Genomic DNA, 13693 nt, shown 5'->3' on the forward strand with positions numbered 1-13693 from the left:
CAATACCCCTCCATAACCCCATTTAGGACCCCAATATCCCTCTATAACCCACTTTAGGACCCCAATACCACCCTTAAGGACCCCAATACCCCTTTATAACTCCCTTAAGGGCCTCAATACCCCCTTATACACCCCAATATCCCCTTTAGGGACCCCAATACCCCTCTATAACCCCATTTAGGACTCCAATACCCCTCTATAACCCCCTTAGGGACCCCAATACCCCTCTATAACCCCCTTAGGGAGCCCAAAACCCCTCTATAACCCCCTTAAAGACCCCAATACCACCCTCAGGGACCTCGATACTCCTCTATAACCCCATTAGGGACCCCAATACCCCCCTTATACACCCCAATACCCCCCTTAGGGACCCCAATACCCCTCTACAAGCCCCTTAAAGATGCCAATACCCCCCTTAGGGACCCCAGTACTCCCTTTATATACCCCAATACCCCCCTTAGGGACCCAATACCACTCTATAACCCCCTTAGGGACCCCAATACCCCTCTATAACCCCATTTAGGACCTCAATACCCCTCTATAACCCCATTTAGGACCACAATACACCTCCATAACCCCATTTAGGATCCCAACACCCCCCTTAGGGACCCCAATACCCCACGAGGCCCCCTCGCAGCCCCGATACTGACACTCGATGGTGATGTTGAAGGCGATGCTGCTGTGCCCGTGCTGGTTCTCGGCCCGGCATTGATACTCTCCCGCATCCTCGGGCCGCGCCGCGGGTACCCGCAGCGTGAGCAGCGGCTCGTAAATAGCGGCGGCCACCAGGCGGCGCCCGCGGGTCAGAGTCACGATGGGCGCCGGGTGGCTGCGGGCACCGCACGTCACCGCCAGCGGCTCCCCCGCCACGGCCCATAGGGACCCATTGAGCCACGGCCGGCGGGGGGAGACTGCAATGGGGGGAGAGGGGGTGAGATGTACCGGGGGGGTATTGGGGGTGTTGGGGGTGTTGGGGGTGTTGGGAGTGTTGGGGTATTGGGGATATAGGGGGTATTGGGGGTATGGGGGGTATAGGAGGTGTAGGGGGTATTGGGGGTGTAGGGGGTATTGGGGGTGTTGGGGATATAGGGGGTATTGGGGGTATGGGGGTATTGGGGGTATGGGGGGTATAGGAGGTGTTGGGGTATTGGGGGTGTTGGGGGTATAGGAGGTAATAGGGGTATAGGGGGTATAGGGGTAAAGGGGGTATAGAGGATATTGGGAGTATTGGGGGTATAGGGAGGTATAGGGGGTATAGAGGGGTACAGGTCATAAAGGGGGTATTGGGGGTATAGAGGGTATAGGGGGTATTGGGGGTATAGGGGGTATAGGGAGTATGGGGGGTATAGGAGGTATAGGGGGTATTGGGGGGTATTAGGGGTATAGGAGGTATAGGGGGTATGGGGGGTATAGGAGGTATTGGGGATATTGGGGGTGTAGGGGGTATAGAGGGGTATTGGCAGTATTGGGGGTATGGGGGGGTACAGCGGGTATTGGCAGTATTAGATCCCTATATCCCCCATACCCTCCATACCCCCTATAGCCCCTATAGACCCCCATGCCCCCTATACCCCCTATAGTCCCCTGTAGACCCCCATACCCCCTATACCCCCCATACCCCATACAAGCCCACATACCGCCTATACCCCTCATACCCCCTTTACCCCCTATACCCCCCATATCCCCTATAGCTCCCATACCCCCTATAGACCCCTATACTCCCTATACCCCCTATACCTCCTATAGACCCCTATACCCCCTGTAGCCCCTACAAACCCCCATAGCCCCTATAGCCTCTATACCCGTATAGACCACTATAGCCCCCGTAGCTCCTCACAGGCCACATGGAGCTGGAGGCTGCAGTTGTGGCTGCCATCCCCCATACCCCTATACCCCTCATACCCCCTATCGCCCCATAACCCCCATAGACCCCTATACCCCCCATACCCCCTATAGACCCCTATACCCCCATACCCTCTATAGACCCCTATACCCTTCATACCCCCTATAGACCCTTATACCCCTCATACCCCCCATACCTCCTTTACCCCCCATACCCCCTTTACCCCCTATACCCCCCATACCCCCATATCCCCCATACCCCCTATAGCCTCCATACCCCCTGTAGACCCCTATACCCCCCATACCCCCTATAGACTCCAATACCCCCTTTACCCCCCCATACCCCCTATAGACTCCAATACCCCCTATACCCCTCATACCCCCCATACCCCCCATACCCCCTATACCCCCCATAGCTCCTCACAGGCCACGTGGAGCTGGAGGCTGCGGTTGTGGCTGCCGTGCCGGTTCTCGGCCACGCACACGTAGGTGCCGGCGTCCCCCGGCGTGAGACGCGGCAGCGGCAGCTCCAGGCTCGAGGCCCCCGGCTCCTCCCGCAGCACCGCGGCGCCCCGGAACCATGAGAGCAGCGGCGGCGGCCGCCCCTCGGCGGAGCAGCCCAGCTCCAGCGCCGAGCCCTCCACGGCCTCCGAGGGGCCCTGCACCGACAGCACCTGCGGGGAGACTGGGGGGGCCGAGAGGGGGTCAGGGGGAGATAGAACTCAGTGGGGTGGGGTAGAAGTCAATAGGGTGGGGTAGAACTCAATGGGGTGACCTAGAACACTAGGGTGACCTAGAGCTCATTGGGGTGACCTAGAACTCAAGGGGGTGGGGTAGAACTCCGTGGGGTGGGGTAGAAGCCATAGGGTGGTCTAGAGCCCAATGGGGTGGGGTAGAAGCAGTAGTGTGACCTAGAACACTAGGGTGACCTAGAACTCGATGAGATGGGGTAGAAGTCAATGGGGTGGGGTTGAGTCCAGTAGGGTGACCTAGAACACTAGGGTGACCTAGAACTCGATGAGATGGGGTAGAATTCAATGGGGTGGGGTAGAACTCAATGGGGTGGGGTAGAAGTCAACGGGGTGGGGTAGAAGTCAATGGGGTGCCCTAGAACACTAGGGTGACCTAGAACTCGATGAGGTGGGGTAGAAGTCAATGGGGTGGGGTTGAGTCCAGTAGAGTGACCCAGAACACTAGGGTGACCTAGAGCTCAATGGGGTGGGGTAGAAGTCAATAGGGTGACCTAGAAGTCAATGGGGTGGGGTAGAAGTCAATAGGGTGACCTAGAACACTAGGGTGACCTAGAGCTCATTGGGGTGACCTAGAACTCAAGGGGGTAGGGTAGAAGTCAATGGGGTGGGGTAGAAGCCATAGGGTGGTCTAGAGCCCAATGGGGTGGGGTAGAAGCAGTAGTGTGACCTAGAACCCTAGGGTGACCTAGAAGTCAATGGGGTGGGGTAGAAGTCAATGGGGTGGGGTAGAACTCAATGGGGTGACCTAGAGCTCAATGGGGTGGCATTAAGTCCTGTAAGGTTACCTAGAACCCAACGGGGTTAGAGGGACCTAGAACTCAATGGGGTGGGGTAGAACTCAATGGGGTGACCTAGAGCTCAATGGGGTGACCTAGAACTCAATAGGGTACGGTAGAAGTCAATGGGGTGGGGTAGAAGTCAATGGGGTGCCCTAGAACACTAGGGTGACCTAGAACTCGATGAGGTGGGGTAGAAGTCAATGGGGTGGGGTTGAGTCCAGTAGAGTGACCCAGAACACTAGGGTGACCTAGAGCTCAATGGGGTGACATAGAACTCAGTGGGGTGACCTAGAAGTCAATGGGGTGGGGTAGAAGTCAATGGGGTGACCTAGAACACTAGGGTGACCTAGAGCTCATTGGGGTGACCTAGAACTCAATGGGGTAGGGTAGAAGTCAATGGGGTGGGGTAGAAGCCATAGGGTGGTCTAGAGCCCAATGGGGTGGGGTAGAAGCAGTAGTGTGACCTAGAACCCTAGGGTGACCTAGAAGTCAATGGGGTGGGGTAGAACTCAATGGGGTGACCTAGAGCTCAATGGGGTGGCATTAAGTCCAGTAGGGTTACCTAGAACCCAACGGGGTTAGAGGGACCTAGAACTCAATGGGGTGAGGTTGAGACTAGAACCCATCGAAGATGAGCCAGAACCCAACCAAGTTGACCTAAACCCTAGCGAAGATGACCCAGAACCCATCGAAGATGCCCCAGAACCCCTCAAAGTTGGCCTAAAACCCAACCAAGTTGACCTAAAACCCATCGAAGATGACCCAGAACCCATCAAAGATGCCCCAGAACCCCTCAAAGATGACCCAGAACCCAACCAAGTTGACCTAAACCCCATCGAAGATGACCCAGAACCCAACCAAGTTGACCTAAAACCCATCAAAGATGACCCAGAACCCAACCAAGTTGACCTAAACCCCATCGAAGATGACCCAGAACCCAACCAAGTTGACCTAAAACCCATCAAAGATGACCCAGAACCCAACCAAGTTGACCTAAACCCCATCAAAGATGACCCAGAACCCGACCAAGTTGACCTAAAAGCCAACGAAGATGACCTAGAACCCATCTAAATTGGCCTAAATTCCCGCAAAGATGACCCAGAACCCATCGAAGTTGACCTAGAACCCATCCAAGTTGACCTAAAACCCAACGAAGATGACCCAGAACCCATCGAATTTGACCTAAAACCCATCGAAGATGCCCCAAAACCCAATCAAGTTGACCTAAAACCCAACGAAGATGACCCAGAACCCCTCGAAGATGACCCAGAACCCCTCGAAGATGACCCAGAACCCCTCAAAGATGACCCAGAACCCAACCAAGTTGACCTAAAACCCATCGAGGATGACCCAGAACCCCTCAAAGATGACCCAGAACCCAACCAAGTTGACCTAAACCCCACCGAAGATAACCCAGAACCCATTGAAGATGACCCAGAACCCATCGAAGATGACCCAGAACCCCTCAAAGATGACCCAGAACCTAACCAAGTTGACCTAACACCCATCAAAGATGACACAAAACCCAACCAAGTTGACCTAAACCCCATCGAAGATAACCCAGAACCCAACCAAGTTGACGTAAAACCCATCAAAGATGACCCAGAACCCAACCAAGTTGACCTAAAACCCGTCAAAGATGACCCAGAACCCGACCAAGTTGACCTAAAAGCCAACGAAGATGACCCAGAACCCATCAAAGATGCCCCAGAACCCCTCAAAGTTGACCTAAAAGCCAACCAAGTTGACCTAAAACCCATCAATAACCCAAAATCCAACCAAGTTGACCTAAAACCCATCGAAGATGACCCAGAACCCCTCAAAGATGACCCAGAACCTAACCAAGTTGACCTAAAACCCAACGAAGTTGACCCAAAACCCAACGAAGATGACCCAGAACCCATTGAAGATGACCCAGAACCCCTCGAAGATGACCAGAACCCCTCAAAGATGACACAGAACCCAACCAAGTTCACCTAAAACCCATCGAAGATGCCCCAGAACCCATCAAAGATGCCCCAGAACCCCTCAAAGTTGACCTAAAACCCAACCAAGTTGACCTAAAACCCATCAAAGATGACCCAGAACCCCTCAAAGATGACCTAGAACCCTCAAAGATGACAAGAACCCACCGAAGATGCCCCAAAACCCAACCAAGTTGACCCAAAACCCAACGAAGATGACCCAGAACTCAACGAAGATCACCCAAAACCCCTCAAAGATGCCCCAGAACCCTTCGAAGATGCCCCAGAACCCCCCCTAGATGCCCCCATAGCCCCCCCCCGGCCCCCCGTCTCACACTGCACGTCGAGGGCGACGGTGGCCTCGAAGGCCAAGGAGCTGTTGGCGAAGGCGACGCGACAGCCCAGGCGGCGGCCGCCGTCCTCGCGCCGCACTCGGAAGCGGAGCAGAGCCAGGATGGAAGCGGCTCCGGCGGCGTCTTCCCGCGCTTCCCGCTCCGAGACGTCGGGAAGCTCCTGGATCCCTTCCCAAGTGACTCGGGGTCGCAGTTGGGGGCAGTTATCCGGGACGCGGCAACGGAGTTCCACCTCTTCTCCTGCCACCAGCTCCGGGGGCACCTCCAGCACCGGCTCCTCTGGGGTGAGGGAGGGAGAATCCAATGGGAATCGATGGGATGGAGGGAGGAGACAATTGGGATCAATGGGATGGAGGGAGGAGATGATGGGAGCGATGGGATGGAGGGAGGAGATGATGGGAGCGATGGGATGGAGGGAGGAGATGATGGGAATCGATGGGATGGAGGGAGGAGACAATGGGATCGATGGGATGGAGGGAGGAGATGATGGGAATTGATGGGATACAGGGAGGAGACAATGGGATACAAGGAGGAGACAATGGGAATCGATGGGATGGAGGGAGGAGATGATGGGATCAATGGGATGGAGGGAGAAGACAATCGGGATCAATGGGATGGAGGGAGGAGACATTGGGAATCGATGGGATGGAGGGAGGAGACAATGGGAATTGATGGGATGGAGGGAGGAGACAATGGGAATTGATGGGATGGAGGGAGGAGACAATGGGAATCGATGGGATGGAGGGAGGAGACAATGGGATTGATGGGATGGAGGGAGGAGACAATGGGATCGATGGGATGGAGGGAGGAGACGATGGGAATCGATGGGATAGAGGGAGGAGACAATGGGATCAATGGGATGGAGGGAGGAGACAATGGGATCGATGGGATGGAGGGAGGAGATGATGGGAATCGATGGGATAGAGGGAGGAGACAATGGGATCAATGGGATACAGGGAGGAGACAATTGAGATCAATGGGATGGAGGGAGGAGATGATGGGATCAATGGGATGGAGGGAGGAGACAATGGGATCGATGGGATGGGGAGGGATACCCAGAATCCACCTAAATAGGGTCCAAAGCACCCAGAACCCCTCTATAGTGGGATCCAGCACCCCTTTAATGGGATCCAGCACCCCTCTAATGGGATCCAGCACCTCCATAATGGGATCCAGCACCCCCTAATGGGATCCAGCACCCCTATACCGCGATCCAAGACCCCTATAATGAGATCCAGCAACCTATAACGGGATCCAGCACCCCTGTGATGGGATCCAGCACCCTTCTAATGGGATCCAGCACCCCTATAACAGGATCCAGCACCCCTCTAGTGGGATCCAGCACCCCTATAATGGGACCCAGCACCCCTCTAATGAGATCCAGCACCCCTATAATGGGATCCAGCACCCCTATAACGGGATCCAGCACCCCATAATGGGATCCAAGCCCCCTATAATGGGATCCAGCCCCCCTATAATAGGATCCAAGCCCCCTATAATGTGATCCAGCCCCCCTATAACAGGATCCAAGACCCTCTAATGGGATCCAGCACCCCTAGAATGGGACCCAAGACCCCTCTAGTGGGATCTAAGACCCCTATAAAGAGATCCAGCACCCCTCTAATGGGATCCAGCACCCCTAGAATGGGACCCAAGACCCCTCTAGTGGGATCTAAGACCCCTATAAAGAGATCCAGCACCCCTCTAATGGGATCCAGCACCCCTCTAATGGTCCCCATCACCCTCTAACGGGATCCAGCACCCCTCTAATGGTCCCCATCACCCTCTAACGGGATCCAGACCCCTCTAACGGGATCCAAGACCCCTCTAATGGGATCCAAGACCCCTCTAACGGGATCCAAGACCCCTCTAATGGGATCCAAGACCCCTCTAATGGGATCCAGCCCCCTCTAACGGGATCCAGGACCCCTCTAATGGGATCCAAGACCCCTATAATGGGATCTAAGACCCCTATAACGAGATCCAGCATCCCTCTAATGGGATCCAGCACCCCTCTACTGGCATCCAGACCCCTCTAACGGCATCCAAGACCCCTCTAATGGGATCCAAGACCCCTCTAACGGGATCCAAGACCCCTCTAATGGGATCCAAGACCCCTCTAACGGGATCCAAGACCCCTCTAACGGGATCCAGGACCCCTCTAATGGGATCCAAGACCCCTATAATGGGATCTAAGACCCCTATAACGAGATCCAGCATCCCTCTAATGGGATCCAGCACCCCTCTACTGGCATCCAGACCCCTCTAACGGGATCCAGCACCCCTCTAATGGGGTCCAGCACCCCTATAATGGGATCTAAGACCGCTATAACAGGATCCAAGACCCCTCTAATGGGATCCAGCACCCCTCTAACGAGATCCAGCACCCCTATAACAGGATCCAGCACCCCTATAATGGGATGCAACACCCCTATAATGGGATCCAAGCCCCCTATAACAGGATCCAAGACCCCTATAATGGGATCTAAGCCCCCTATAATGGGATCCAAGCCCCCTATAATGGGATCCAGTCTCCCTATAATAGGATCCAAGACCCTCTAATGGGATCCAGCACCCCTAGAATGGGATCCAGCACCCCTAGAATGGGACCCAAGACCCCTCTAGCGGGATCTAAGACCCCTATAATGGGATCTAAGACCCCTATAACGAGATCCAGCACCCCTCTAATGGGATCCAGCACCCCTCTAATGGTCCCCATCACCCTCTAACGGGATCCAGCACGCCTCTAATGGGATCCAGCCCCCTCTAACGGGATCCAAGACCCCTATAATGGGATCCAGCCCCCTCTAATGGGATCCAAGACCCCTATAATAGGATCCAATCCCCCTATAATGGGATCTAAGACCCCTATAGCGGGATCCAAGACCCCTATAATGGGATCCAAGACCCCTATAATGGGATCCAGGCCCCTATAACAGGATCCAAGACCCCTATAATGGGATCCAAGACCCCTATAACGGGATCCAGCACCCCTATAACGGGATCCAAGCCCCCTATAATGGGATCTAAGACCCCTATAACAGGATCCAAGACCCCTCTAATGGGATCCAAGACCCCTATAACAGGATCCAGCACCCCTCTATTGGGATCCAGCACCCCTATAATGGGACCCAGCACCCCTCTAATGGGGTCCAGCACCCCTATAATGGGATCTAAGACCGCTATAACAGGATCCAAGACCCCTCTAATGGGATCCAGCACCCCTCTAACGAGATCCAGCACCCCTATAACAGGATCCAGCACCCCTATAATGGGATGCAACACCCCTATAATGGGATCCAAGCCCCCTATAACAGGATCCAAGACCCCTATAATGGGATCTAAGCCCCCTATAATGGGATCCAAGCCCCCTATAATGGGATCCAGTCTCCCTATAATAGGATCCAAGACCCTCTAATGGGATCCAGCACCCCTATAATGGGATCCAAGACCCCTCTAATGGGATCCAAGACCCCTATAACAGGATCCAGCACCCCTATAATGGGATCCAAGACCCCTATAACGGGATCCAGCCCCCTCTAACGGGACCCAAGCGCCCTCTAGCGGGACCCAAGCCCCCTCTAGCATCCATACTCACCCAGCACCTCGAGCGTGGCGTGTTCCGAGAAGCTGTATTGGTTGTATCCGCCTAAATCCCCTCGGAAGTAATACTTCCCGGCCAGCTCCGTGCTGAGCGGCCCGAGGAGCAGGGAGCAATCCCGGATGCCGGGATCGCCCAGGAGCACGGCTCGACCCGTGAAGCTCTCGTGGACGGCGCCGGGGCGGGACCTGGCCACCACCGGAGGGTAATTTTTGGGATAAGGGCTCCCGAAATACCACATCCCGTGGATGGAAGCGGGACGGAGCTCCTCGGGATAAGCGAAGCGGCACGGGATGGAGACGCACGTGCCCGAAAGGCCGGCGACGGCGGGAGGCATCCAGGCGGCCCAGGAAGCGGCCTGAGTCCCTAGGGAACGGCGGCGGGTCTATTAGGGCTAATAAGAGGGCTAATAATGCGGGGGTTGGGGCGGTTATTAGGGTTAATGGTGTTTATTAGGGCTAATAATGAGGGTTTGGGTGGTTATTAGAGCTAATAATGGGATTTGGGGTGGTTATTAGGGCTAATAATGAGGGTTTGGGTGATTATTAGAGCTAATAATGAGGGTTTGGGTGGTTATTAGGGCTAATAATGGGGGTTTGGGTGGTTATTAGGGGGAATAATGGGGGTTTGGAGGGTTATTAGGGGGAATAATGGGGGTTTGGGTGGTTATTAGGGGGAATAATGGGGTTTTGGGGGGTTATTAGGGCTAATAATGGGGATTTGGGGTGGTTATTAGGGCTAATAATGAGGGTTTGGGTGATTATTAGAGCTAATAATGAGGGTTTGGGTGGTTATTAGGGCTAATAATGGGGGTTTGGGTGGTTATTAGGGGGAATAATGGGGGTTTGGAGGGTTATTAGGGGGAATAATGGGGTTTTGGGTGGTTATTAGGGGGAATAATGGGGTTTTGGGGGGTTATTAGGGCTAATAATGGGGATTTGGGGTGGTTATTAGGGCTAATAATGAGGGTTTGGGTGATTATTAGAGCTAATAATGAGGGTTTGGGTGGTTATTAGGGCTAATAATGGGGGTTTGGGTGGTTATTAGGGGGAATAATGGGGGTTTGGAGGGTTATTAGGGGGAATAATGGGGGTTTGGGTGGTTATTAGGGGGAATAATGGGGTTTTGGGGGGTTATTAGGGCTAATAATGGGGATTTGGGTGGTTATTAGGGGGAATAATGGGGGTTTGGGGGGTTATTAGGGGTAATAATGGGGGTTTGGGGGGTTATTAGGGGTAATAATGAGGGTTTGGGTGGTTAATATGGGGAATAATGGGGGTTTGGGGGGTTATTAGGGCTAATAATGGGGGTTTGGGGGGTTATTAGGGCTAATAATGAGGGTTTGGGTGATTATTGGGGGAATAATTGAGGTTTGGGTGGTTATTAGGGGTAATGATGGGGTTTTGGCTGTTTATTAGGGCTAATAATGAGGGTTTGGGTGATTATTAGGGGGAATAATTGAGGTTTGGGTGGTTATTAGGGGTAATGATGGGGTTTTGGCTGTTTATTAGGGCTAATAATGAGGGTTTGGGTGATTATTAGGGCTAATAATGAGGGTTTGGGTGGTTATTAAGGCTAATAATGGGGGTTTGCGGAAATTATTGGGGTAATAATGGGGATTTGGGGTGTTTATTAGGCCTAATAATGAGGGTTTGGGGTGATTATTAGGGGGAATAATGAGGGTTTGGGTGGTTAATAGGGCTAATAATGGGGGTTTGGGTGGTTAATAGGGGGAATAATGGGGGTTTGGGGGCTTATTAGGGCTAACAATGGGGGTTGGGGTGGTTATTGGGGGAATGATGAGGTTTTGGGTGGTTATTAGGGGTCATAATGAGGGTTTTAGGTGGTTATTAGGGGGAATAATGGGGGTTTGGGTGGTTATTAGGGCTAATAATGAGGGTTTGGGTGGTTAATAGGGGGAATAATGGGGTTTTGGGGGGTTATTAGGGGTAATAATGAGGATTTTAGGTGGTTATTAGGGGTAATAATGGGGGTTTGGGGGGTTATTAGGGGTAATGATGAGGGTTTGGGTGGTTATTATAGCTAATAATGGGATTTGGGGTGGTTATTGGGGGAATAATGGGGGTTTGGGGGGTTATTAGGGGGAATGATGAGGGTTTGGGTGGTTATTAGAGCTAATAATGGGGTTCTGGGTGGTTAATGGGGGAATAATGGGGGTTTGGGGGGTTATTAGGGCTAATAATGGGGGTTTGGGTGGTTATTGGGGGAATGATGAGGTTTTGGGTGGTTATTAGGGGTCATAATGAGGGTTTTAGGTGGTTATTAGGGCTAATAATGGGGGTTTGGGTGGTTAATAGGGGGAATAATGGGGGTTTGGGGGTTATTAGGGCTAATAATAGGGGTTTGGGTGATTATTAGGACTAATAATGGGGGTTTGGGGTGATTTTTAGGGGTAATAATGGGGGTTTGGGTGTTTATTAGGGGTAATAATGGGGGTTTCGTGGTTATTAGGGCTAATAATGGGGGTTTGGGTGGTTATTAGGGCTAATAATGGGGGTTTGACTGTTTATAAGGGCTAATAATGGGGGTCTGGGTGTTTATTAGGGGGAATAATGGGAGTTTGGGTGTTTATTAGGAGTAATAACGGGGGTTTTGGATGTTTATTAGGGCGAATAATGGGGGATTTTGTGGTTATCAGGGCTAATAATGGGAGTTGGGTGGTTATTAGGGCTAATAATGAGGCTTTGGGTGTTTATTAGGGCTAACAATGAGGGTTTGGGCGTTTATTAGGCCTAATAATGGGGTTTTGGGTAGTTATTAGGGGTAATAATGGGGGTATAGGTGTTCATTAGGGGGAATAATGGGAATTTGATTGTTTATTGGGGGAATAATGGGGTTTTAGGTGTTTAATAGGGGTAATAACGGGGTTTTGGGTGGTTGTTAGGGCTAATAATGGGGGTTTGGGTGTTTATTAGGGAGAATAATGGGGTTTTGGGTGGTTATTAGGGCTAATAATGGCGGTTTGGGGTGGTTATTAGGGGTGATAATGGGGTTTTGACTGGTTATTAGTGCTAATAATGAGGGTTTGGGTGATTATTAGTGCTAATGATGGGGTCTGGGTGTCTGACACTGGGCTCCCCCCGTTTCCCCGGTACCTGAGGGAAGGGGCAGCAGCAGCAGAAGGGCCGCGGGGAAAGCGGCGACCAACGGCCTCATGGTGGCGCTGTGGGGCAGCGGGAACCCGTGATCCCACACCCCATAACCCACACCCCACATCCCATGTCCCACACCCCATATCCCATATCCCCATACCCCACACCCCGCACCCCACATCCCACACCCCATATCCCACACCCCACACCCCACACCCCATATCCCATATCCCACATCCCACACCCCACATCCCACACCCCATATCCCACACCCCATATCCCATACCCCATATCCCACACCCCATATCCCATACCCCATATCCCATACCCCATATCCCACACCCCATATCCCATATCCCATACCCCATATCCCACACCCCATATCCCCACACCCCATATCCCATATCCCCATATCCCCACACCCCATATCCCATATCCCATATCCCACACCCCATACCCCATATCCCACACCCCACATCCCACACCCCATATCCCATATCCCACACCCCATATCCCATATCCCCATACCCCATATCCCACACCCCATATCCCACACCCCACATCCCATACCCCATATCCCATATCCCATATCCCACACCCCATATCCCATATCCCATATCCCATACCCCACATCCCATACCCCATATCCCATATCCATATCCCACACCCCATATCCATATCCCATATCCCACACCCCATACCCCATATCCCACACCCCACATCCCACACCCCATATCCCATATCCCACACCCCATATCCCATATCCCCACACCCCATATCCCATATCCCACACCCCATATCCCATATCCCCATATCCCCCACCCCACACCCCTCTCTCCCATTGTCCCATTGTCCCCACTCGGTCCCAGGCGGTGCCGGGTGACACATCCCCCCCCCCCCCCCCCGCACCCATGGGTGCCCCCCCCATGGGTCCCCCCCACGCCGCTATGGGGCACATTCCTGTCGCGCCGCCGTCACCCCCACGGCCCCTGGGGGACAATGGGCCCCTCTGTGCGCGTGTGACCCCCCCGGGCACCCCCCATGTGTGGGGCGGGGGGGGGGGGATGTGGGGGGACAGGAAGGGGGGACCTAAAGGGGGGGGCGCACCCATAGGGGTCTATGGGGCTGCAGAGTGTCTATGGGGCTCCATAGGGATCTATGGGGCTGCAGAGTGTCTATGGGGCTCCATAGGGGTCTATGGGGCTGCAGAGTGTCTATGGGGCTCTATAGTGTCTATGGGGCTCCATAGGGGTCCATGGGGCTCCATGGGGGTCTATGGGGCTCCATAG

General features: G+C 53.5%; 1 protein-coding gene across 1 annotated transcript; it reads right to left on the reverse strand.

The window, feature by feature from the left end:
- Positions 1-617: 617 nt before the first annotated feature.
- Positions 618-12467, reverse strand: MAG (myelin associated glycoprotein; the record flags this gene model as incomplete). The annotated part of the gene is made up of 5 exons (XM_030474831.1): positions 12408-12467; positions 9289-9657; positions 5673-5969; positions 2267-2527; positions 618-911 (listed from the first exon to the last, which is right to left on the reverse strand). Coding segments are annotated over exons 2-5 (1192 nt in total), but the record flags the coding sequence as incomplete, so codon positions are not given.
- Positions 12468-13693: the final 1226 nt, after the last annotated feature.

Source organism: Strigops habroptila, unplaced genomic scaffold (assembly GCF_004027225.2).
Source record: "Strigops habroptila isolate Jane unplaced genomic scaffold, bStrHab1.2.pri NW_022045614.1_ctg1, whole genome shotgun sequence".
In the NCBI taxonomy this organism is placed as follows: Eukaryota; Metazoa; Chordata; class Aves; order Psittaciformes; family Psittacidae; genus Strigops; species Strigops habroptila.